The sequence below is a fragment of the Mus caroli genome, unplaced genomic scaffold (genome assembly GCF_978045245.1).
Source record: "Mus caroli unplaced genomic scaffold, Mus_caroli_1 scaffold_8, whole genome shotgun sequence".
NCBI classification, from domain to species: Eukaryota; Metazoa; Chordata; class Mammalia; order Rodentia; family Muridae; genus Mus; species Mus caroli.
In genome coordinates, this window is record NW_028227263.1 from 1,538,804 (window position 1) to 1,565,459 (window position 26,656).

Below are 26,656 nucleotides of genomic sequence, written 5' to 3' on the forward strand. Positions count from 1 at the left end.
GCCTCTAGGAAACCGCGCTACGCAGGCGTGGACCGGACAGTCCAGCTAGTATCTTCCCTGTGGTCTCCGTTATTACACCGTCCCAGCCTGGAACCTGCAACCAGCATGGGCCGGAAAGTGACCGTGGCCACCTGTGCACTCAATCAGTGGGCCCTGGACTTTGAGGGCAATTTCCAGAGGATTTTAAAGAGTGAGTTTTGGGGTGGCAGGAGACAGGAAGAAGTCAAAGTCCACAATGAGTAGGACATGGCAGTCCAGGCCAGCTTTGCCCAGGAGAGACTCACAGCGCTGGGCGTGGGAACAGATAGAAGGGGAATGCCTGGTGAGCTTTCAGGGCGACTTCCTAATTTGGGGGACATATGAGGAAGCAAGGCAAGAGTGGAGATAGGAGTGTCCTGCCAGCCAGGCAGACACTGCCCTCAGCCATCCTCTAGGATCTGGTGGGTCTCTCTAAGGTTACCTGGGGCAGGGCTGCGCATTCTTGGAACTGTTTCAGTGAGATCTAGGCGTTTGCAAAGACTAGAGATCCGTGTTCTAGGGCTCCTGAGGACATTCCTCATGGATGGGCATTGGGAGAAGGCATACTGAAGCCAGAAGAGGTCTCAGGTCAGAGAAGGGTGTTGGCGTTCCATATACCTGTATTGTTGACATTCAGGTCAGCTCATCATTGCCCCCAGAAGATAGAACTGGGAATACTCTGTGCCCAGCTGCAGACTGCTCACCTCAGGTTATCTGTGCTGGAAGCCTCTGCAGGAAGGCTAAATAGTAAAAACAAGAAACAAGCAAAACAACAACAAAAACCCAAATGTATTATTTATTGCATGTACATATGCACGCCATGATGTGCATGTGGAGGTCAGGGGACAACGTGCAGGAGTCAGCTGTCCTCTTCCGCCTTGTGGGTCTGAGTGAGCAGTTCTCAGCCTGTGAGCCACAACCCCTGTGAGGGCCAAATGACTCTTTGGCAAGGGTCAAATATCAGATATCAAACCTCTCAGATATTTACATTATGGTTTATAACAGCAAAATTAGTTGGGGGGCAGACGGTCACCACAACATGAGGACCTCTATTGAAGGGTCACGGTATTAGGATGGTTGAGAACCACTGGTCTAAGTGAACTCAGACTGTCAGGCTTACCAACGAGTGACTTTACCTACGGAGACATCTGGCTAGCCCAGGCGTTTTTAATTTTTAAAGTATTTTTTGACCTGCTTTTGTGGTCAGAGTCTATGTCTTTGGGGTGAAGATGGGCTGCCTTGCCTGCATGTTGGCAGCAGCTCTCAACCTGGGTGCTGGATGCTGACACCAACCTAGGGATGGAAGCCTTCACATCCTGTCTACAGCTTTTCCTTATAGCCAATTTGGGTGTCTGCTTAACGATTATCCATTAAGGTGTGGCTTACCCTCCTCAGTACTAAGGTCACCCTACCCTCCCTGTTTCTGAGTACCTACACGTGGGTATAGGTGCCTGTTGTCCTCTGCTGTTAACAGAAAGGGCTGTAGTGGGTTGGAGCCTGGCTTTGGCTGTATCTACTGCAGCAGCCTGCTTTTTCTACCTTTTAATGTATCCTAGCTGCTGAATCCTTCTCCCTCCCTCTCTCTCCATATAGGTATTCAAATTGCCAAAGGCAAAGGTGCAAGATACAGGCTTGGACCAGAACTAGAAATATGGTATGGCTAAGCACACCGGCAGCCCCAATCCCCACCCTTTGGAGGGCAGGTAGTGGAACAAAAGATGGGAAGAAATGGGGCAGAACTGAGAGCAAGAGGATGCATTTAGGATGGCAGCAGCTTGAGAGTGGGCCTTGTTCAGGGCAGGTGGGGGAAGCTGGATAGCTTCAGGCTTCCTCATGGTCCAATAGGGGAGTGAGGTTGAACGTAAAGCCAGCCTGCCTCACCTTCCCTGATGCTAAGGTTTCAATGTCCTGCCAACATTCCTCTATCCCAGGGTGATGGTGTTTAGAGGCAGACTTGGGGGAGGGCATTAAATCACTGTGAGTGGTATCTTATTATATAAAGTACCCAGGAAGCCTGCTTGCCACCTGCCAGGTGCCTTCTTTGCAAACTGATCGGAGCCAGAATTTGGAGGAGTTATTAGAGGTACCGTATTTGAAGGAGGGAGCAACCTGTAGCAGACATTAGTTCGATAGACACCTTGATTTTATAGCTCCAGCTGCAGAGCTGTATGCAGTGGCGTCCTGTGGTATTTAACATGGTGGGTGGTCTGTGTTCTGAGACACCTTTCCAGCTTTTCAGTTTATTTTTTTAATTAAAAAATATTTTAGATTTATGTATGGGTATTTTGCTTGCACATCTCTTTTCATGACTGGTGCCCACAAAGGCCCAGAAGAAGAACATGTTGGATCCTCTGAGAACTGGTATTATGGACAGCTATGAGACAGATGGTTGTGAGCCACCATGTGGGTGCTACAGTTGGACCCAGGACCTCTGCAAGAGCAACTGAGCTATCTCTCCAATCCCTTTAAATTTTTTTAATATTGTATTTATTTGTGGACGTGTACATTCTCTCTTTGTGTGCGTGTGTATGGTGTGTGTGTGGCGGGGTCAGATTGGTGGCAAGTGCCTTGACCCACTGAGCCATCTTGCTAAGCCCATGTTTTTGTTTTCCTATTTGGCCATGGAGAGGTTTCCTTCTGTAATCTCAGCATCTTTAATGGTCTCTCCCTGGTGCCCTTTTTGTGAGGGTAGAAACCGATGCCTTGATACCGTCTGCTGTCTTGGTGGGCCACCACCTTGTATGCCTCTTACCAGCTGCAGCTCCTCTCTGGTTTGGGGATAGCTACCAGCTGTCTGCTAAACTCTGCTAGTTTCCTGTCTGTCTTTGAGGCTCCTGGCCAGCCCTGGGTTCCAGAATGTCCTCTCCTTTCTTTGTCTCCCTCCCTACTGTGCTCTAATGCAGTGGTTCTCAATATGTGGGCCACGACCCCTTTGGGGGTCTGTATCAGGTATTTACATTAGGATTCATAGCAATAGCAAAATTGCAGTTAAGAAGTAGCAACAGAATAATTTTGTGGTTGGGGGTCGCCATGTCATGAGGAACTGTATTAAGGGTGACAGCATTGAGAAGGTTGAGAGCCACTGATCCGTTGTGTGGGCATAAGGGAAGCAGACATGCCCTTCTCTCCCCCACTTTCATATTAGACCGCAGGCACCTTCTTTATCCTCCTGGATTCACCTGCTTCACCAGTCTAATGTCTTCCCATAGAATCCCAACTCAAACAAACGCTTGGTCTCCCACACCATCCAAGAGTGTCTGTGTCCCTCATTGGAATTATTCTTTTTTTTTTTTAAAGATTTATTTATTATTATATATAAATACACTGTAGCTGTCTTCAGACGCACCAGAAGAGGGAGTCATTACAGGTGGTTGTGAGCCACCATGTGGTTGCTGGTATTTGACCTAAGGACCTTCAGAAGAGCAGTCAGTGTTCTTAACTGCTAAGCCATCTCTCCAGCCCTGGAATTCTTCTTTTTTTTTTTTTTAAAGATTTATTTATTATATGTAAGTACACTGTAGCTGTCTTCAGACACACCAGAAGAGGGCGTCAGATCTCACTTCGGGTGGTTGTGAGCCACCATGTGGTTGCTGGGATTTGAACTCTGGACCTTCGGAAGAGCAGTCGGGTGCTCTTACCCACTGAGCCATCTCACCAGCCCACCCTGGAATTATTCTTAATAGCTCCCTCAACTGGGAGGCTTCAGAAAAACCTGACCCAACTTGTCATGGTATCCTTGGGCCCCTCCTCGCCCCTCACTGGCCTGTTCCTTCTCTCTTCAGCGGCTATGGATGCTGGGATCATTATCACGAATCAGACACTCTCCTGCATTCGCTCCAAATTCTGGCTGCTCTTCTGGACTCTCCGGTCACTCAGGACATCATCTGTGATGTGGGGATGTAAGTGCCAGCGTGAGGGTACAGAAGGAAGGGGAAGCTCAGAAGAAAGGCGAGTACAAGGGGGTCCTGCATCCAACACTTCATTCTGGGTGTGGAGTCCTAGTGAGACACCAAAGCCCTTTTGTTGAATGTGAGTTTTGTTTGGCCCTGTGGCCAACTTACCCTCCCCAAGGTAGTAGCTCTTAGAAGCAGTTTTTGAGTTCTTCCAGGAGCTTCAGGGTACCCATGAGCTCACTGACAAAAGCAAGCTATATGTACGCCCTGCCGCATGGTTTTCTTCATGGTGAGTCTTAGGACAGCTGCATGCATCTGCTGCCTCCGCACCTGCCCAAAGGCTTCCTTGCCCTAATACGCCCTTCCAAACAAGATCAGAGGTAGGATGTGTGCACTCTGCCCTTCATCTGTCAATGACTCTAGCCTTAGCCAGGGCTGGTTATTGTTTGGTATGGTTCAGGAGTTTTGTTAAATTTCCTTATTTTGTGTGTTGTTGTGCATACTTGCAAACCACAGCGTGCATGTGGAAATCAGAGAATAACCTGTTAGAGTCAGCTCTCCTTCTACCATGTGTCCTCAGGATGAAACTCAGGTGGGCTGGCTTGGCAGCAGGTTCCTCACAGCCCTGCATGGGAACATGCAAGCCATGAAGCCTCAAGTGTCATGGGTTCCTCAAGCATGGCGCCACCCAGCACACTGGCCTAGAACCTTCTCGTGAGTGTCTGACCGTGCTTTGTGTAGGGATCCCCTGTTGATGGGCCTCTGCATCTCTTCTCCAGCCCCTGATTTTTCTCATTACGTTTTCCTATCAGTGGCTATTGTGTTCTGTTATGAAATTGCCTCTGTATTCATTTTTTATTTGGTTGGTGAGTTCTTTATATATGAAAGGTCAAAACCTGTTCCCACATGAAGAAAAACATTTCTTTGTGTATTGCCTGCTATTTAATTTTGCTTCCTGGTTAAACTTGAAAATGTCCCCCTCTGTTCATTATCTGGTGGTGTCTGTTTTTGTTGGAAGGATTTCTTTTAGTTAGAAGACCTTTGTTTTTTGTTTTGTTTTGTTTTTATGGTTTTAGAGCTTTATTGTAGAAAGGCAGGGAGGAAGAGAGAAGGTAGAAAGAGAGAGAGACCTGCCATGTCCATGTGGAGAGAGGGAGGGAAGGGAGAGAGAGAGGAAGAGGGCTAGAGAAGAGAGTAAGAGATCTTTGTTATTTTTTTTGATTGTTGTTTTTGTTGTTGGTTGGTTTTGTTTGATTCAGGATTTTTGTTTTGTTTTTGTTTTTTTCCTAATACTTTGTTAAATGTCTTTATTTTGTGTGTTGTGTATATTTGCATGCCACAGCATGCTTGTGAAAATCAGAATAATCCGTTGGGAGTCAGTTCTCTCCTTCCACCATGTTGAGTCCTCAAGATAGAACTTCTGAGCCATTTCACCACCAACCTGGTTTGGTGTCTCTGAGACGGTCTTATATAACCCAGGTTAGCCTTGATGTAGCTGAGTATGACACCAAGCATCTAATCCGCCTGCCTCCACTTCCAGAGTGCTGGGGTGAAGCCCTGCTCTCTGTATGGCATCTGTGCATCCAATGCCCTGCACACTGTTGTCTAATCCAAACCACACCAGTCCCATCCCAATGTGCGTCACTTGGCTTGAGAGAGGACTGGAAGCCTCGTGACGTGAGTTGCTCACAGTGGCCATGCATGAGGCATGACTAGGCCTGGGGATGTTGACAGATGAAGGGCAGGGGGGCCTCTGGCTAGATGAGGAGGTAACAGAGCAAGCAGTGATTTAATAGTTTCTACAAGATCTGAGGAAGCCTCATACCAATGCAAAGCATCTGAACCAGACAGCAGGAAACCCTGTGGCAAGCAAGGTGGAAGGTGCCTGACGCTCTCCATCACACATACACAAACACACACACACACACACACACACACACACACACACACACACACACACGTGCGAACTCTGAGCCTTAATGAAGGGCTTGCTGTGCAAGTCTGAGGATCCCAGTTAGATCTCCAGAACCTATGTAAAAGCCCCACGTACATTGGGATGCTTTTGAAACCCCAGTGCTGAGAGGTGGGGTAGAGGAATCGCTGAGTCTGGGTCTGTGAGTCCCAGGCTCAGTGAGAGACCCTGCCTCAAAAAATAAAGTGGAGCGGCTTGAGAGATGGTTTAGTGGTTAGAGAAAACTCTCTGCATTCAGTTCCCAGTGCCCACATCACCACCACCTGACAACTTCAGCTCCAGGGCATCTGACACCTCTTGCTTCATGCATATGCCCAAGTGTGTGTGCACTTACGTATACACATGCACACAGATGCGTGCACATAAATGTGCATACAAGTATTTGTGCACATATGTCCATGCACACATGACCATACAGGCACAAAATTAAAAGTAAAGGTTAATCTTGACAAACATAAGATGGAGCTGAATAGGAGGATGCCTGATGTTGACCTCTGCCATCCACGTGTGTATGCGTGGGTGTACACCTGTGTATACACAACATAAGAACACTTGACTCTGTAGTTAGTGCCACTGCCTCTGCTTGCTGTGCTCATGTGACAAGATAGACAGGCATCCATCCTCCTTCCTTTCTGCAGGCCTATAATGCACCGGAATGTTCGCTACAACTGCAGAGTCATCTTTCTCAACAGGTAGGTGAGGGCAGCTGGCATACCTGTGCCTGGCTCTTGTTGGGGATACCTTGAGAGGTGCCCCTTATTGAGCACAGCATACTGGCCCAGCAATTCCTATGACTCTCCTTCTCTGGGGCTCAGCCACGCTCACTCAGGCTAGAGGAGGAGACTCAAGGTTGGGTTTGTTTGGGTTTTTTATCCTTGCCACCTTGACAATAGATAAGGTGGGGGAAGTCTCCTTGCCATGCCCCTCCAAACCACCCTCCACACACCAGGCTACAGCAAAGTGCACATGTTGGGTGGATAGAGCCATGGAGTATTTCTTCCCCCACCCCAAACAGAAACCTTAAGCCTAGAGAAAGAAGGAAGGGAGGGAGGGGGGAGGAAGGGAGGTAGGTAGGTTTGCTCAGGGCCCTGGTCTTGAGCCAGCTCAGTAGCCTTATCTTATCCTATGGACAGATTTTGTGGCAGAGGCCTGCTTGTCCCAGGAGTGTGGTGTGAACAGTTTTTTCACCTGCTGTAGGAAGATCCTGCTCATCAGACCCAAGATGGCCTTGGCCAACGAAGGCAACTACCGGGAACTGCGCTGGTTCACCCCCTGGGCCAGGAGCCGGTGAGTGGCAGGTTCTTTAACTGCAGTGTAGTCCCAGCCACACACTGTTCACTAAATGTCCTCTGCACATGCAGCCTCGGCTGGGAGGTGAGCCACAGGACACTAAGGGGGTGGCGAGGCTGGGAGGACTGTTCCTGCCATTCAGACATGGTCAAATTCCATGCTGTCAGTTCAAATCTGAACCAGAAGAAACCATAAAACCTCAGCCACCAGTCAGTGGTCACTGGTCACTGGTCACTCTTAAGTGGACGGACATTGTGTCTCAAATTGTTCTTTATAGCAAAACTCTCAGCATGGTCCATTTGACCTTTGGGAACAGGTCATTTTTCATTTGGGTTGGGGGAACTGTCCTATGCAGTATATGGTGGTCAGAGGTACCTCAACCTCTGAGTAGAGTTTATTAACCAAAATTATCCTGAGCTAGGTAGGCATGGTTGTGCACACCTTTCTTCCTGGTGCTTGATGTCAACCTTGACTGCATAGCAAGCTCCAGGTTAGCCTGGGGAACATGGAACTCCACACTTTACCAAATGTTTCCTAGGGGGCAAGATGCCCCCATTTGGGAAGTCCTGCTCTGAAGAGTTACTCTGAAGAGACACCATCACCATGATAATTTGTTTAAAAGTAAGCATTTAATTGGAGCTTGTTTACAGATTCAGAAAGTTAGTGCAGCTTCATCTTAGCTGGGAGCATGGCGCCACACAGGTAGACATGGTGCTGGAGAACTAGTTGATAGTTCTACATTCGGATCCACAGGCATCAGGAAGAGAGAGCCCCTTGGGCCTAGCTTGGGCTTTTGTAATCTCAAATATATGAACCTACTAGGCCATACCTCCTAATAGCCATTCCCAAGGTCAAACGTATTCAAACCCCCACATTCCATTCCCTGAACCCTGTAGGCTTATACAAACACATGAGTCTATGGGGACCATACCAAGCCATAGCATAATGCAAAATACATTTAGTCCCATAGTCTATAACAGTCTCAACAGTGTTATAAGTCCAAAGTTCAAAGTTTCTCCTGAGAGTCATCCAATCACTTAACTGTAATCCCTTATAAAATAAAAAACCAGAAAAGCCAAGTACATACCTCCAATGTCACAGGATATACATTACCATTCCAAAATGTCATAGTTAGGCTCTTGGTCCAAATCTTATTATTATTATTATTATTTGGTTTTTCAAGACAGGGTTTCTCTGTATAGCCCTGGCTGTCCTGGAACTCACTTTGTAGACCAGGCTAGCTTCGAACTCAGAAATCCGCCTGCCTCTGCCTCCCGAGTGCTGGGATTAAAGGCATACGTCACCACTCCTGGCTTTGGTCCAAATCTTGAGGAATAGTGGCCATGAAAAGCTTAGGCCCAGGCAAGATGGAACATGCCTTTAATTTCAGCATTCAGGAAACAGAGCATGCAGATCTCTGAGTTCTGGCCCAGTAAAGAGTTCTCCATGCTAATGAGGTATCTAGAGCCCCCAAGGATTTAACCAATAAGCTTCCCTACCTAGACATTTCTTCCTACAAAAGGTATTTAACCTCCGGTCCACCCTGAGAAGTCGGTATGCATCCATTTTCCATGATGAACAACAAATGAACAGTTTGGAACCAAGGACTGTCTTTTTCATCTACCACTGCCGTGGGACGTGTAGAGAAGGCCTTTGCCTACAGAGCCACTGCCTAAGTCTCCCATAGAAGGCCTCTCTGCCCTCCCAGCCATAACTGCCACTAAGCTAAGGACAATCAGTCACTGCTGAGCTAAGGCAGACCCCCACCCCATCCTCAGCTTTCGGGCCTTTTTTGTTCTTGGCTCTTCGGCAACTTCCAGCAGTGTCTGAGAACCACCTCGGGCCCAGCCTTGTCACAGGCCCAGGGACCTGCGACACTTCGTTCTGACCCCTCTGTGCAGCACCCTATGGACAACTGGGTGCCTGGGCACCTTTGGCTTTCCCACATCTCAGACTCAGTGGAGTGCGTTTTCCCAACCCCTGAGCACCTTGTTGGCTGCTGCGTGGAATAAGTGCAGTCAAGCACTTCATGTGTTTCACCTCCCCAGCGGCAGTGCCTCAGCATGGGGTGGAACTTGGACCCACTCGTCTCAGCTTTTCCATGTTTTGATTCTTTCCTTTCAGACAAACTGAGGAATACGTCCTCCCTCGGATGTTACAGGACCTGACAAAGCAGGTGCATCCTCCCCAGGGCTTCCTGCCAGTGCAGGCTGAGGGTGGGACGCAGGAGGAGCTCTTGGGTAGAGACAGATCATAGCTGGGTAGGTGGGAAGCACAGAGTGGAACTTCCATGGTGAGTGTCGAAGATTACAAGCCAGGCTGCAGGAGTCAGCCCTGAGAGGGTAGACTCCGATTCAGGGACAGTTCTAGGAAACCACAGACAATCAGCTGGTGGTGGGCATATCTCTGAGCTTTGTCCCTCTTCTATATTGTGGACCTGGGATTCTGGCTCTTTTTGCAGCCTTGGTGAATGGTGACGTCCTTGGTGGCAGGAGATGGAGTGGAGGAGAGGCCTGTTGCAGCCATAGTAAAGCTGTGTGGGGAAATAGGAGTAGTGGTATATGCTGGGGCAGGGTACACCTATGGTGAGGAACGAAAGCCTTAGGCCTAGAACAGTATGTCAGCCTTCAGGAAATCAGACCACGGTGTAGCACAGTATGTGGCCCTGGGATCTAAAGCGGTCTCCCCCCCCCCCCCCCCCCCCGTCCTCAACTGCAGAAAACTGTGCCCTTTGGAGATGTGGTACTGGCCACCCAGGACACCTGTGTCGGGAGTGAGATCTGTGAGGAGCTCTGGACACCACGCAGGTCAGCCGGCTTTCTGTGTCATCCGTTCCCCATCCTGGGCCAGCCAGTGGGAGGACCCAAGCTTTGTAGTTAAGGTCATGTCCCTCCAGATAGATAGCTAAAGGGCTACAGGAGCCGTCAGTCACTCCACTTGACTCTCTCCACAGCCCCCACGTCGACATGGGCCTGGATGGTGTGGAGATCATTACCAATGCCTCGGGCAGCCACCACGTGCTCCGCAAAGCCCATACCAGAGTGGATCTGGTAACCATGGCCACCTCCAAGGTGGGCATTGGGCAGGGAGGGTAGAGCACGGTCCTAAGTTAGGGGTTTATCAGGGAGCCCCCAGGAGCAATGGCACCTGGACAGGGCTCAGCCACTTCTGGTACATGCTTAAGGCTATGGTTGCAAGCTGTATTCCGTTGCCATGCCTGGTCCCTCCCAGACTCCTCTTCCTGATACCCAGCCCTAACTGCCATCATTCAAAGCCTGTTGACATTCTGTTGACACTGCTGCAACAGGGAACCAGAAGTTTGCTCCTGTCTGTGGTTCTCATAAAGATACATATCAACTTTCATGTACCTGCCACTGACCTTGAACACAGTGGAACACAACTGTTAGTTCTTGATGCAGATAGACATGACACAAGTGGGCGATAACATCCAGCCCTTACAGAGGTCACCCAAAGTCACCAGTGCTTCTGGTGGCCCCAAAGCTTAATACTACCCCATCACACTGCTCTCACTGTAGTGGTCCTGTCAGAGAGAGTCAGCAGCACTGCAGTGAGAGCTGAGGGAAAGTAAAAGTGAATATTCTATGGGATGCCTGATACTTGGTGTCATGTGACAGGATTCTTAGGAAGATGCAACACAGGTCTACTCACCCCAGATAGGGAACCAACAGGAGACCAAAGTAACAATGCCACCAATGTTCAGCATGGTAAACCAATGGGTCCATTGGAATTACCCAGCATTGTAGGTGTTACTCTAGGGTTACAGACATGAACAGGGATGAATCAAAGGCAGCTACATCACCAAAGTCCATCAACAGCTCATAAAAGCTGGAGTCCTGGAGCTCTCCTCACAACTTGCAGGCAGTTTGACAGGTCAGAAAATCTCTTCCAGGCAGCTTGGCTGGTCTGAGAGCCTCTCAGCAGTCCTTAATGTTTGTGTGATCATGGAGAGGGGGCGGCCTTGGGCATCTGGTAAGTTTCAGGAACTTCCTGAGACTTGTAAATTATTGACTTCCTGATGTTTTAATTTGAAGGAAATTGTAATACATCTGGTAAGGCCTCATGAATTGGAGCTATAGGGCTTTGTGTCCCTTCTTGCATCTACCATTTCTGTCAGAGTCTGGACGCCAATAGCATCTTGAGACCAGGTGGAGAATGGCAGTCTGGTGCATCTAGGTATCCTGTACAATGCTAGTGGTAGTCATAGGTTATTTCCATCATTGACAGCCATACTGTCACCCGTGTTTCTTCTAGAATGGTGGCATCTACCTGCTGGCCAACCAGAAGGGCTGCGACGGTGACCGTCTCTACTACGATGGGTGTGCCATGATTGCTATGAATGGGAGCATCTTTGCCCAGGGCACTCAGTTCTCATTGGATGATGTGGTAATGAGCTGAGCAAGGGAATGGGGAGCAACCTTCACACTGCCAAGTCAGTTGACTGCCCGTCTGTATAGCTCCCTCTCACCTGAGTGTGAGGAGAGATTCCCCTAGGACATGTTTTGGCTGAACATAGAGCAATGGAAAATGTCTATGCTGAATATGGGCTGTAAACGCTGCTTTTAGTCTCCTGATGTAAATGTCATCTTGGAGGCTTAGTGCCTGCATCTGCTAACCTCAGCCTAGTCCTGGAAGATTTTAGCCCCTGTATAATCTCATCAGGACCTAGAATGTTTTCAGCCTCTGAGACTTCCTGCTGAATAAGCTCACCCTTCCTAGCTCTTTCTGATCTCTGGCTGGCTGATTCAACTCAGCTGTTCTGACTTAAACTCCTCTCCAAGCTGACTGATTCACTTTGGCTTCTCTGGGCTTCTCCTGAATTGTTCTACTTGACCTCAGACTAACTGGCCATCTCTTCTGATCTGACTTCTCATTCTCTGGCTCATTCTGTTTTCACTCATGTCTAGCATGTCTAGCTTGTTTCTCTCTCTCTCTCTCTCTCTCTCTCTCTCTCTCTCTCTCTCTCTCTCTCTCTCATATCTTTCTCTGATTTGTCAGTTAGACATCACTTCTAGACTTGGGTGCTTCCTTCTATAAATTAACTTAACCTTCATTATTTGAGATTAAAGGTGTATACTAAGTCCTGAGCCATACCAAAACTAGAAACAAGTTTTTTGGTTTTTTTTTTCCCAGTAAATAACACAATCTTGGGTTTCACTGTGTGATCAAATACCTACAACAATGAGCTAGGGAGGAGGACCCCAGGCTGTGAACACACTGGGGCAGATACCCTGTGTCTGGGACACAGGGACACCTGGTTCCATGTGGGGTGTGTGTGGGGGCTTGTTTGACCTGTTTTAGAAGCTGACAGGATGAAGCCCCCAATCTAGGATTAGCAAACACTAGGCCTGGTCCTGTCATAAGGAATGGTGATCATTAGGCTTAACTGGGGACATTATTCTTAGGGGAATTTGGTCTAAGACCTATCAGTTTCTCCATGGTCTGGACAGCCTGCTTTAAAGGGAGGCCTTCCTCCTGCAATAGTAACTTTTGTAATTAGTGTTACAGAAGCCAGACAGATGCTCTTTAGGGAGGGAGGGTTTACCTTGTCTCACAGTTTGAGGGTGCAGTCAGTCATGGTGGGAAGGCCTGGAGGCAGGAGAGTGAGGCGGCTGGTCGCATCGTATCCACAGTCAGCCAGCACAGAGATGGGCACAGGTGCTCGGCTTCCTCTCTCCTTTTGATTCAGTTTGGGACTCCAGCCCATGGCTGGTGCTACCCATACTCGGAGATCATCTTTCTACCTCAGGAAACCCAATCTAGAGACTCCCTCTGAGGCAGGACCAACGATTTGGCTCCCTGGTGATTCTAAATTGTATTGAGCTGACAAGCAGCATTAACCATCACATCCCACTTGGGCCCCGGGTGTTGGGAAGCTCAGAGGGGGCCTCTTACCTCCTGTGGGAAGGGGTTTTCTAAGCATATGAGGCCGGCCGGGCAAGGGACAGAGTGGAAGTACCACCACAGTTCTTCAGCAGATGGGTTGGAAGGCAGCCATGTGTAAACCCCACTAATCCACCTCAGGGGACCACACGATCCTCAGAGGGGCTGGTGAACTGCATGCCCAACACCTGGAAGATGTGGGTGTTGGCTGCCATGTTGCTCTCCATGCTGTCTCCTCCCCCATCTTCCTCTGCTCATAGGATGGCTGCAGTGGTTCCAGCCATCCCATCTATAAATGGCTATATTCAGAGTTGGAGAAGGAGCCGTTGCTTTCTGTGTGTCTTTCAAGTAAAAAACACCCCTACCCCAAGTTTCTGACAGAGTTGTGTCTCCTGCTATAACTGGTGGGTTGCTGGGAAATGTAGTCCAGGTGCTGGTGTCTACTGACAGATGCAGCTGGAGAGAGTTCAGGTCACAGCAGCATCTGTGTCAGACAGCTCTCACCATCACCTGTAACTCTAGCACCAGGACTCCACTGCCCTCTTCTGGCCTCTGCAGGAACTGCATTCACATGCACATGCACACAGGCACACACATGAATAAAAATAAAATACTTCCTTTTTAAAGAGGAAAAGGTTCAGGAGATCAATGCTGGGTGCATAGCCCCTGCTGGGAAAGGTTTAACCCTTGTACATGAGACAGCAATCCTGTGCTTTCTCTCTGCTTCCCCACCCAGGAGGTTCTCACTGCTACCCTGGACCTGGAGGACGTCAGGAGCTACAGGGCAGAGATCTCATCTCGGAACCTGGAGGTAAGTGCCCTAGGAGATGCCAGCCTGAGTGCTCAGGCAGGCCTTGCAGGTGCCCCAGTATGCTGTGGGCTTGGCCAAGGCCATGAGGCCAGCATGTGGAGCCAAGCAGAGATATGCCAGCTTGTTCCCTTCCCCTGATCCCTAGCCACCACTGGTCTGCTTTCTGCCTGTAACCATGGGAACACTTTCAGAGATAGCACTGCACCACATCAACTGTTGTATGCCTGGCTCTTCTCATTAAGTTTAGCATCCCTGGAGTCCACCATGTGGAAGCATAATGGGGCTCTGCTCTTTTTCATGGTACAGTGGTATTCTACCCAGTGTACTATAGCACTGGGTGCCTACCCACTCCTCCAGAGTTGTGAGTGAGCATACGTTTCTTTTTCCTGAGTGTGTCTGCCCAGGAGTAAATCCTCTGGCCCACACAAGTGGCCCTCACATTCAGGCTATTGAAGAGGACTGCTCTCTTGAGTGGCTGTTCTCCCTTCCCTTCCCACAGTTCAAGGAAAGCTCTGTAATCTCTCTGCCTTTGCAAGCACTGGTCAGCACCTTTCAACTTTGATCAGTCCTTCCCACTTCCCCATGGGCTTGTCTGTGTCTCCGATGGCTGCTGGAGTCCTGAGCCTCACCCGTGAAGGCTCCAAACTGCAGCTGTTGCTATGTCCTGACATCTCCCTCAACAGGCAACCAGGGTGAACCCATATCCCCGGGTGACGGTGGACTTTGCCCTTTCGGTCAGTGAAGACTTGTTGGAACCAGTGTCAGAGCCTATGGAATGGACATACCACACGCCTGAGGAGGAGATAAGGTGGGTGCCCATCCCCTGGGCCTAGGTCCTGTTGCTTTGTGGACACCACCGTCTTGGTGGCCATCAATGTTTGTCAGGTGTAGGGCCTGCAAGGATTCCCAAAGTCTGCCCAGGGTAGGTGTTATGCTTCATCGAAGTTAAAGATTCAGTGGCTGCTACATAGTGAATTCAAGGACAGCCAGAACTACATAGTGAGACTTGTCTAAGGGGGAAAAAAAGATGCTATAACTGAACAGGCCAGGCTGCCTGGTCCTTCTTGGTAGTCTCCTTGTACTGTGATCTTAACCTCTGAGGCACTGCCCCAGATCTCAGTGTCCCCATTTTATATGAGGTATCTCTGGGGATTTCCACCAGACTTGTTTCAGAGCTAAAAATGCCTAAATTGACATGAAGTGTGCTTATAGCAGATAGCCCAGTTGTATCTCTGCTCTGCCTTCTGGGGGCTCCATGCAAGGCTACTGCATAGGTGCAGTGAGCCAGGCTTGAGGCTCCAGACTCAACACTGTCATCTCCCCTCTGCAGCCTCGGACCTGCCTGCTGGCTCTGGGACTTCCTTCGACGGAGCAAACAGGTAGGCTGTTTTTTCTTCATGTGCTCTCCTAGTTGGGTGTGTGAATCCAGGGTAGGTTAATGATATTTTTCTTTGGGGGAGTATATGTGAGTGAACTGGCCAGAGGCCAGATGGGTGAAACCTGCTTTGAAACTGGTGGTCTGTGGAGCTGTCTGAAGATGTAGAAACTCCCATATCTCCTGATGTGTGCTCACTGTAGGACTGGAGAGATAGCCTGGGACCCAGGACAGTGTCTCCTGTCCTTTAGGAAACCTCAGTCAGTCACGTGTCATTTGTCCACCTCGGGGATGGTGCTGAGCCCTGCGTTCCTTTAGGGCTCTGGGACTCACAGGGCTATGCTAGGCTGCAGACCGAGTGGGGCATAGCCTGTTTGCAGCTTGGTTCACACAGTACTTGGTTGCCCCTTCCAGGCCGGATTTTTCCTACCCCTGAGTGGCGGTGTGGACAGTGCAGCCAGCGCCTGCATCGTCTACTCCATGTGCTGCCTGGTCTGCGATGCTGTGAAGAGCGGAAGTAGGTGACATGGCGTCCATTAATCTGAGGAGGGTGTCAGGTTCAGAACCAGGCAGGGAGCAGAAGAGAAACCCAGGTCATGGGCACGATGGGTGAGGGGGGCTTCATTGCTGGGGACAGATGTCACCTGTCCTACTCAAGTCCCCAAACCCAGGCCAGTAACAGCCATTCCTGGGCAGTTAGAGATGTGGCCTTGTCTGCCTGCCACTGTCTGCCAACAGTGCAGCCCTGAGGGGTGGCAGACATGGGTTTTGGGGCCTGGCAACCTAGAACCTTATTCCTCCATAGGTGCAGTGGTACTGAGAATAGCCTGAGCAACACAAGAGCAGAAGGTTAGCCTAGCACAAAACACAGGTTAGCCCAGCACAGACCACAGTTAGCCCAACACAGAGCAGTGAGTTAACACAGCTAACTCGTGGGAACAGGGGCCAGTGTGCAGGCACTAGCGAGAGGGACTTGCCCTTTTTTTTTTTTTTTTTTTTAGGACTATGGGCAATAGACCAGGCTAGATTTGTGCTCTCTAGAATGATCAGTGGGAGCTAGATGTAAGGGAACTTGGGAGATAAACTGTGGGAGATGGATTGGTGACCTTAACCTCAAACCAGGGGTATCTGGGTGAGCTCTAGAGATGGACTGGAGTTAACGTGTAGGAGCTTAGGATCAGACCAGGGTACCTAGGACCTATACAGGCCCCAGGGAGATAGACAGAGGCTGGCACTTGGAAGATGGTACCTGGCTGCATGGGCACTTGGGAGGGAAGCCAAGACTTTGTGCAGATAGAGATTCTCATCCTGCTATGGTGGCCCCAGATCAGCAAGTGCTGACAGACGTCCAGAACCTGGTGGACGAAAGCAGCTACACCCCTCGGGATCCCCGGGAGCTCTGCGGACGGCTGCTCACTACTTGTTACATGGCCAGTGAGAACTCCTCCCAGGAGACCCACAGCAGGGCCACAAAACTGGCTCAACTGATTGGAAGGTAGGACTCTATCCTCTGCTGAGCTCAGACTGGCACCATGGCAAAGGTCAGAGCTGTGGCTGCGGTGTCTTCATGTGCGTCTGGCAGCTGAGTGCAGTGCTTGCTGGGGACTGAGTCAGGAAACAGCACAGCCAAGCCACACGTACAGTTCACACGTACACTATACAGTTCACACGTGTGCGCACACGTGCATGCATAAACATGCATCACCCAGCCTTGCCACGAGGTGCAGATGCAAGTAATATATTCCTATCTGCAGAATACCTTAGAGCGGGTCCATCAGGCTTTAGACATAGCTTGCAGGCTGTGTAGGGAAGATCAAAGGAGACCATTCCAAGAGGTGTGACTGCCTCACCCAGAATGTTCTTTTATTCTGGCTCTTTGGAAGAACAAGAAACTGCCTGTCACACAGCCAAAAGCCTCCCACCAGCAGTTCTGTTCTTGGGCTTATGCCCAAAGGAGTTACAAGTCCAAACAGTTCCCTCTACAGGATGCCCCTGGTTGTCAGCTTGTCACGGTAATGAGAAGAGGAAATGACCCAAATGCCTATTGGCTGATGAATGGCTAAACAAAATGCAGTCTGTGCACACTATAGAGTAGTACTCTGAAGTAAAAGGGTGTGGAGTGCCTTTGCAGCATAAGTGACCCTTGGAACTGTCATACTGGGTGAAACACAGCAGGTGTCAAAGGCCATGGCATGCACAACTCCCGTATCTGTGAGTTACCCAGTCCGGCATCTCCCTAGCAGATCTGTTAGTCCGGACAGTGGACTGGCGATTGTCAAGCCAGGGCAGGTGGGAATGGAGAGTGATGACCGCTGAGCAGGATTTCTTTCTGGGGTGGCGAGCAGTAACAGTTTTACAGTGTAGTGACTGTGCTGACCATGGTTCAGTCCCATGCTGAGGTGTGGTAATAGAGGACCAGAAAGAGAACTAGTGGGTAAAGGTGCTCGCCGCCGAGCCTGATGCCTGAATTCAATCCCTGGGACACACATCCTGTAACGAGAGAACTGACTCCCAAAGGTTGTTCTCTGAACTCCACACACATGCCAGGGAATGTGTGTCCCCTCCAATACATGTGATAGGAAAATGTTTTTAATTTATTTTTTAATTATATATGTAGTATAGGTGTGTGCATGTGTGACAGTGTGTTGAATCCCTGAAACTGGAGTTACAGGCGATTATGAGCCCCCATGTGGGTGCTGGGAATCAAATTCAGGTCCTTTGGAGAAGTAGTCAGTGCTCTTAATTAATGAGCCATCTCTCCAGCCCCCAAGGGATGGATGTGTGTGTGTGTGTGTGTGTGTGTGTGTGTATGTGTGTGTGTGTGTATTTCTCCCCTTTGGAGACAGGTCTTGCTCTGGAGCTCTGGCTGACCTGGAGCTCTCAGAAATCCACCTGCCTCTTTCTCCCCAGTGCTGGGATTAAAGGCATGCACCCCTACACCCAGGCCCAAGAAATGTTTTTAAATGGCAGTTAAGAATGTCTTAGCCCAGGGCGGTGGTGGCGCACGCCTTTAGTCCCAGCACTTGGGAGGCAGACTCCCAGATTTCTGAGTTCCAGGCCAGCCTGGTCTACAAAGTGAGTCCCAGGACAGCCAGGGCTATACAGAGAAACCCTGTCTCGGAAAACAAAACAAAACAAAAAGATACTTAAAAAGAATGTCTTAGCATGCCTGTACTGCCCCCTCCCCCTGCTCTTCCAGCTACCACATCAGTCTGAGCATTGACACTGCTGTGAAGGTTGTCTTGGGCATCTTCAGCCTGGTGACCGGGAAGTTGCCTCAGTTCTCAGCCCACGGAGGGAGCAGCAGGGAGAACCTGGCCTTGCAGAATGTGCAGGTGTGTGTTTGAGCCTGGCTGTGGTCTTCACAAAGACGTGAAGGGGAAGGTAACAGAAGACAGGAGCCTGGGGATGAGATGGGCAGTGCTGGATTAACCTGCAAGTCTACTAGAGACACTGGCCACACAGCCATGCTTTGGTTTGCAGGTCTCTTGAGTGTGCGAGTGTGGGAAAGTGCTTGTGGGAGTGTGTGCCCATCTGAGCCTTGGAGAGGCTGTGTGCCAGAGCATAACCACACACGGGTGTATGTGGGGACCTGTGCAATTTCGTCGAGGCCTGGCATGGCTGGCCCTGCCCCATCCCTGGGCTGCCTTGATTAGCCTACATGCCACATGTCAGCAGGGAGAGAATAGGTTCCAGGGTTTGTCTGTTGGGGTGTCAGCATTGCCATCTTTGTCCCTTGAGTGCATGGCTGCCTCTCCAATGGTAAATGGTGTGGAGGGCATTGCTGAATATCTTCCTGGCCGCCATTACTCAGTGCTGGCCTCCTGTCATACTTGGTGCTATCCCCCTGCTGTGGACTGGTGTAGGAGGAACCTGGGAGGCTTCTCCCAGCATGGCACGGCACGGCACGGCATGGCACGGCATGGCACAGCTCAATTCAGCCTGTTTGTGTTCTAACTCGGTTGCTCCTGTGCTGGGATTGCATTGTAGTGCAGCTGTTTCCTGGGTCCTAGCACAGTATAACTTCCTTTTTCCCTCACCTAGGCTCGGATTAGGATGGTCCTTGCCTACCTGTTTGCTCAGCTGAGCCTCTGGTCTCGGGGTGCTCGAGGAAGCCTTCTTGTGCTTGGATCTGCCAACGTGGATGAGAGGTGCGTGTGGCTGGGATGGACTCGGGCACCCCAAGTCTCTCGAAAGGAAGTTTGGTCCTTTCAAGACAGTCTCCTTGTAATATCAGGATATCCAGAGAGTGCAGACCAAGATCCTTCTGTCTTTCCCCAGCTCCGCACACACTCATGCAGCTCAGGTTGCTTTGTCCCTGGTCACCTCCAGCTCCTGTCAGCCATGCTAGGACCCCCGCCTTCTCTCTCTTTCCTGCCCTGTGCATCAAAGGCCATGTCATTGCAAAGGTTTCCAAACAAGATGGCTATTTTTCTATGTGAACTGAAGACAGATCCCTTTGTTCTTTGCTTTAACAACATCCAGTGGTTCTCTTGTTTTCAAGTACAATCCACCCAACCTCTGACCCAGCAGTGGAGACTGGTAGCTCCCCTTCCCAGGCTCGGTTTTCCCACTTTCCTTGGGTGAGCCGCCACACCTCCTAACGTGCTCCCACGCTTTCCCACGTGCTCCTCATTAGCTGAGGAATTTTAAGACATCATGTATTCATTGATTAGTCTTTTTCACCTGTCTAGTTATGAACTGAGTCACCCATCTGTCTGACCACCCATTCACCAGCCAATCCCCCATCCATCTGCCCACCCACCAATATATACATGCATACATACATACACCCCACCCGCTTATCCATCCATCCACCCATACATACATACAAACACTCCACCCATACATACATACATCCCACCCACCCATACATACATCTGTCTACCTGTCCATTCACCCTCACATCCATATATCCATCCACCTACTCATCCATCCATTCATACATACATCCATACACACATTCATTCATCCATCCATCCATCCATCCATACATACATACATATATCTACATTTGCCCTCAATCATCTATCCATCCACCCACTATACATACACCACCACCACCCCAAGCCCCGACATTCACAGTTTGGTTTGGTTTGACTTTGAGACAGCTTTTTACCATGAAGCACTGGTGGCTTCAAACTTACTATGTAACCCAGACTGCCTTCAAACTGGAAGCAATCCCCCTGCCTTCTGAGAACTGGGATTATAGGATTGTGTCACCACACCTAGCAAGTTTTGTGTGAGTGTGTGTGTGTGTGTGTGTGTGTGTGTGTGCATGCATGTGGAGGTCAGAGGACAACTTCCGGTATCAGTCCTCATCTATCTTGTGTGAGGCAGGCTGTCGTGGTTCACTACTGTGTACTCCAGGCTGGCTGCCCTCCAAGGTTCTGGAAATTCTATCTCCATAGGAGTGCTGGGATCACTCATAGGAGAGATGGCTACCACTGTGCCCAGCTTTATGTGGGTGCTGAGGATCTGAACTTGGATCCTCATGATTGTGTAGAGAATGCTTTACCTACAGGGCCATTCCCCAGAGCTGTTAAGGAGCAGGTAAGAATCCCCAGTGAGGGTAGGTTGAGAGGAGGAAACAGGAGCATGATGGGGTTGCCACCCCTTTGCAGTGGCAACCAGCTTTGGGTTTTTTGTTTGTTTGTTTGTTTTGTTTTGCCAAGGTTTTTTTTCTTTTTCCAAGAGATGGTGCCAGGAGAAGCAGTGAGTCAGGAGCTTGAAGAGGAAGAGAGATGATGAGGCACAGCCGCAAGGATGATAGATAGTGCCTGTGGCATCTTGGGCCCAATAAGTTCCATGAGTGTTTTTGATGACTTACTAGAGGACTTAGGACTTGGTTTAGAGTTATCCTGCAGCTGTGGCCTCTACTGCAAACAGACTGGCAGTGGGTTCAGGTCAGGACAGAGCAGCCTGGCACGGCTTGCCAGGCCTACTCCCAGTGATGTTACAAGGGATATATCTTGTTCCACATGTTGCTGGCAGGTGGTGTAAAGGGCCACCTCCTGGGCTTTGGGTCACTCAGTATTTGGGGTACAGGTAAACCCAGTCTGTCAGGTACCTTCTGATTCCTGCCAGAAATCTCACTTTCCTGGAGAAATGCAGGGCTGCAGTACAGTCCATGTAATTTGTACACATTAACTTGGGCCCAGGAGCGTCCCTCAGGGAGGGACAGGAAAGCCTACGAGCCTGGATTTCTAACATTAGCCAAGCTACTTGGTGGCTGCCTTCTGAAAGAGGACTGTTGTTCCAAGCCTGTGGGTGATTCATAGGTGAGTGTGTTCTTGCTAACAGAAGGCTAGGGCGAGGCCAGAACAATGGCCAGGTGTATACTGTAGGCAGCCATGGCTGATGACTAGTGTCACCTGAGCAGGAGGTAAAGGGATGAAGCCAGATCCCACCAGGGCCCCTGAAGCAATGGAAAGTATAGTTAGCATGTGTTATGGGCCCTGATGTGTCTCTGCTGGTGGCAGTCTGAGTCCCACCTCAGTTGTGCTATCCCTCTGTCCTATCTGAAGACGCTTACCTGAGGCTAGTAGATTCATCACTATTTGCCAGTTTAGCCTGGAGCCATTGGGTCAGCAAAAACTCCTATGTAGCCGGGAGATAGGTCATCTTACCAAGTAACCCAGTGTCCTGGGACAGAGCTGTGGCAGTGGGTGGGTTGGGAGGTGTGTAAGCCCTGAGTTGTTCTCACGGTCACTGCAGGGTAGCTGCTCCAAGCCCTCGAAGTGCTGAGACTGCTGGACCTCCTCCAGACCCCTGGAAGCTCTCCCCATGCTCACCACCAACCCCACCCTCCCTGGACTCTCCCAACCATCAGCACCTTGATGGCTCCCTGTGGCCTTGGCTCTCTAATTCTTACTCCCCCTGAGGAGGCCTGTGGTTGCCTCTCAACCCCACCCTGTTATCCATGTCTGTCTCTGTCTGGAGTCAGTTTACCTTTAGGGACCTTTGTGCCATGTGAGGTCCTGGATCTAAAGCTGTGGATAGCAGACTGAGTGTGTACTTGTGCCAGGTCCTGTCTTCCCTTCCAAGGCCTCTGTCCTTTGGCTCCACCTAGCTGACCCTGGCCTTCTAGACAAGCTGTTCCAAGTGGCTGATTGCAGTGCCCAAGCATTCTGAGCCCAAACAGGTGTCTACCCAGTGTGCTCAGTGTAACTTTGATGGCTTCCTCCAGGGCCAGGGCTGGGCTGGGCTTCTGACTTCTAGGGTCCCTGGAAGAAGGGAGCCCTTGGCCAGCACTGGTATACCCTATAACCCTCAATACCCCAGGAACCATGAGGACACTGTCCTTTCTCCCTGACAGTCTCCTCGGCTACCTGACCAAGTATGACTGCTCCAGTGCGGACATCAACCCCATAGGCGGCATCAGCAAGACGGACCTGAGAGCCTTTGTCCAGTTCTGCACAGAGCGCTTCCAGCTTCCTGTTCTGCAGACGTGAGTGTTCCTGCCAGTGTTCCTGTGGCTCCTGGGCCACCAGGGTCACACTTGCCCTACTCAGCCACCCTTCTTAGCTCCCTGTGCCCTGCCCTTCAGCTTCTGTTCCTGCACTCACAGTTCTAAGTGTCTTAAGTGACAGTTCTTCCAAGACTGGCTCTTCTGCAGCTGTCTCAAGGCAGGGAGGCTGTGCTGGCACCTGACAGGCTGATTTCTGGGTATCTGTTGAGGACATCACAGCCTATCAGCCTGTCGGGCCACTGCAGCATTGCTCCTAGTACCAGGAAATGTCTGTGTCCTTGCTCCCCTCATAGAGTCAGTTTTGCCCACAGGGGACCTCAGCAATATGTGGAGATCCCTTTGCTTGTCACAGAGAGTTTGTTCCTGGCAGCTCGTAGCCACAGACTGGGGATCCTCCCAAGAGTCCTGCAGTGTGTCAGACTAGCCCACCATACCTGCCCTGCTAAGTCTTCTGACCCTAACAGCCCTGCAGTGAAAGGTCCCTGTCCTGCGCTTGTCAGATCCTTCTGCCCTTAATTCATTGTCCTTTGGGTCATGAATGAGCCCAGACATGGCCCTGCCAGGCATGGCCAACCCAACTGCAGTTTGTCTAGGGATGTCCTGCCAAAGCTCCTGAGCACATTAGCAGCCCTGGTGACTGGCTCTGTGTGTCTCCCTGCAGCATCCTGTCAGCACCGGCCACTGCAGAGCTGGAGCCCTTAGCTGATGGGCAGGTGTCTCAGATGGATGAGGTAATGATGGTGGATGTGTCTCCCCTTCTCACTGGATCCTTCTGCCAAAAGGAGCCAGACCTTGCTGCCCCAGGCCCCTGGCTAAGTCAGGCTGACAGAATCACTGACCTCAGACATTCTGACTTAGCTTGCTCATTGTGGTTAGGGCTGAGGAAAGGGGAGATAATGTGGATCAGAAGGAATGTGAGGAGGGCAAACAAGCAGGTTCGCCACAGTAGGTTCTCTACCTCAGCAACCTTGGAGTAGAGTCAGCCACCTCCCATGCCTGGCAGGGTTTTGTTCATCTTCCAAACCTATATTTCCTGTCACCCAGTGGGTTCTGAGATCCCTGGCTGTGCACCGATTTCCGGCCCCATGGAGCCTCACCTCCCTGGACCTTTGGTCCCCAAATGCAGAGGCTGTGAGGACCCTCCCAGCACCACCCCACTGCGTTCTGAACATATTTCTGTCCTCATAGGAAGACATGGGGATGACGTACGCAGAACTCTCCATCTTCGGCAGGCTCCGGAAGGTCGCCAAGGCAGGCCCCTACAGCATGTTCTGCAAACTGCTCAACATGTGGAGAGACAACTATACACCGACACAGGTGAAGCATGTGTGACATCAGGCTGAGCCACCTGGGCATGACCCCAAGATGAGCTCATTTTACACACAATAACATTTTTTGGCTTTCATCCTTAGCTGCTTGGGGATTCCTGGCTGCTCTAAGTTAACTAGGTATGAGCCAGCCATGCAGGTATGCTGGCGCATTACAGAGGCCTCAGAATACAGTAGGGCTCTGCGGGCCAGAGGACTTTCTGGGCACATAAACCCACCTGGAGGCCTCCTGGAGCACAGCTCTGGGCTATCAGAACCAGGACTCTAGAGTCCTGCAGCTCAGCTAGCGCCAGCCCAGCTGATACATCTCCACACTGCTGTCAGGAGAAGCTGTGGGCAGGCCTGACACCTGCTGGCTGCTTATTTTCCCCAAAAGCCTGACTCTCAGCCCTGTGTCTTTCCTGCCTTTCTAACCTGAAACCCGTGTGTCCCTTGCCCACCAGGTAGCTGAGAAGGTGAAGCTATTTTTCTCAAAGTACTCCATGAACAGACACAAGATGACAACCCTCACACCAGCATATCATGCTGAAAACTACAGTCCTGACGACAACAGGTTTGACCTGAGACCCTTTCTGTACAACACGAGATGGCCCTGGCAGTTCCTCTGCATTGACAACCAGGTAGGCACGGCCAGAGAGCTTTGTGTGTCATGCCTGGGAGGACATACAGGGACTTCCTTTGAGGAGAAAAACTTTTTTAAATGCAAAATGGCATGCCATGGATTCTTTTTATTTTATATGTACATATGTATGTATGTATATACACATAGATATACATAAATAGTTTTGGTTTGATTTGGTTTGGTTTTTGTGACAGGGTTTCTCTGTGTAACAGTCTTGGCTGTACTGGAACTCGTTTTGTAGACCAGAAGGGTCTTGAACTCATAGAGTTCTGCCTATGTTTGCCTCCTGAGTGCTGGGATTAAAGGAATACACAGCCACAGATATATATATATATATATTTTTGAGACAGGTTCTCTCTATGTAGCCCTGTAGAACTTGCTATGTAGAGCCTGCAGGGCTCAAACTTGTAGAGACCCTCCCGCCTCTGTCTCTGGAGTACTGGGGTGAAAAGTGACACAACTTTGTTAAAGCAGACTTAGCTCCTTCCCTCCCTTTTTTTTCTTAAGACCACAGTGGAAACACCCACAGATGACAAGTTAGACACAGCTCCTTCCCAGCCAGGCTCTGCTCGGCTGAAAAGAGATAGCTGCTCAGCACAGAGACACAATTAGAGAGGGCTAACCTTGGACAGTAGTGTGCTGAGCTGCAGAACCCAAGGGACCACAAGGAACTGGCAGGGACTTGGCTGTGGCAAGGATCCCCATGTGGCTGGCATGCACTTTGAGGGTGCAAGGTGGACTTCCTACCTCCTTGTTGATGGGTGGAAGTCATCATGGTCTAGTTATCATGAGAGTCATCACGACTGGGCTGGGGTCAGTGCTTCTGACATCAGGAAAAAGGTAGGGATGTTGCCAGATGGTCCTGTGCCCCTTAGAGACTCATCCGGTCCCTTTGATCAGTAATACCCCAGCCAAAGAAGGCTGGCATGGTACTGGAAACCCTCTGGGCTTCTCCCTGTAAAGAACTGACTTTGTATCCAGCTGACTTTGGGAACCACCCCCCACGCCACCCCTAGTAACTCAGAAGGCTCAGTAGAAGTCAGTGGGAGGAAGAATGGCCACTGGGAAGCTGAGAGACATGAGTCGGGATGTTAGGTCCTATGTCCCCACTGGATGGGCAGGTCTGCACCCTGTGTAGATGATGTAGCCTATGTAGCATGCTTTGTCCCTGCATCCTGTTGTCACTGAGTCACAGGAACGGAACAGTTTAGCTGCCAAGGGCAGGGGGTGGGAGCTCCATCAGCTCTGTTTAATTTACTGCTGTTCTTTGTAACTATTGTGTGTATCTATGCATATGGATATGTGCCTGTGAGTAAAGTGCCCATGGAGGCTGGATTTCCTGGAGCTGGGCTTATAGAAAGCTTGATATCAGTACTGGGAATTGAACTCAGGTCCCCTGGAAGAGCAGCAAGTGCTCTCATCTAAGTTATCTCTCTAGCACCAAGCTCTGGCTTCTTTAGTAGCAATAAAGGCTTGGCCACTCTACCTCCCAGAAAGACCCACTTGGCGGCAGTTTCTACAGATCAGCGAGGGATTTTGATGCTGTGTGGCCTCACGGTGGGCAGAAATAGAGGCACCTGGAATCTCACCATCCACAGTGGCCACCAATCACTCCCCTGTGCCAATCCATTCCCCAGCACCGTCTGTACACTATACCTGGACGTTTCATAACCTTCACAGGCCTGGTGGGTAGTTCCAGCCGCTGGTTCTTTGAATGGTGATAGAGACGGTTCTGATGGGCTTCTCTCTCCAGGTTCTACAGCTTGAGAGGAAAGAATCACAGACCCAGGAAGAACAGGTCCTGGAGCACCTCAAAGAGCCATCACCTATATGGAAACAGCTCCTCCCCAAGGACCTCTGATGTGAATCCAGATCAGCGGTGGCCGGCACAGCCCGACCAGATCTTAGTTACCTTTCAAGGAAGAGAGATTTATTCTAATGACATAAAAAATATAAACAAAAATGTTCTTTTTAA

At 50.1% G+C, this 26,656-nt stretch overlaps 1 protein-coding gene across 2 annotated transcripts; it reads left to right on the forward strand.

Moving 5' to 3' along the window:
- On the forward strand, positions 1–26,656 carry Nadsyn1 (NAD synthetase 1). 2 transcript variants are annotated; one of them, XM_021166825.3, is made up of 21 exons: positions 1–190; positions 1,612–1,672; positions 3,801–3,917; positions 6,522–6,575; positions 7,081–7,170; positions 9,298–9,349; positions 9,892–9,980; positions 10,127–10,244; positions 11,446–11,577; positions 13,811–13,885; positions 14,569–14,693; positions 15,216–15,264; positions 15,675–15,777; positions 16,587–16,755; positions 18,460–18,595; positions 19,305–19,411; positions 22,579–22,710; positions 23,393–23,462; positions 23,920–24,048; positions 24,503–24,679; positions 26,435–26,656. In XM_021166825.3, exons 1-21 carry the CDS (start codon positions 106–108, stop codon positions 26,540–26,542), a joined length of 2,178 nt encoding a protein of 725 aa, XP_021022484.1. In that variant the 5' UTR covers positions 1–105; the 3' UTR covers positions 26,543–26,656. The 2 variants fall into 2 exon arrangements, with proteins under 2 accessions (XP_021022484.1, XP_029335849.1); XM_029479989.2 differs by lacking the exon at positions 1,612–1,672.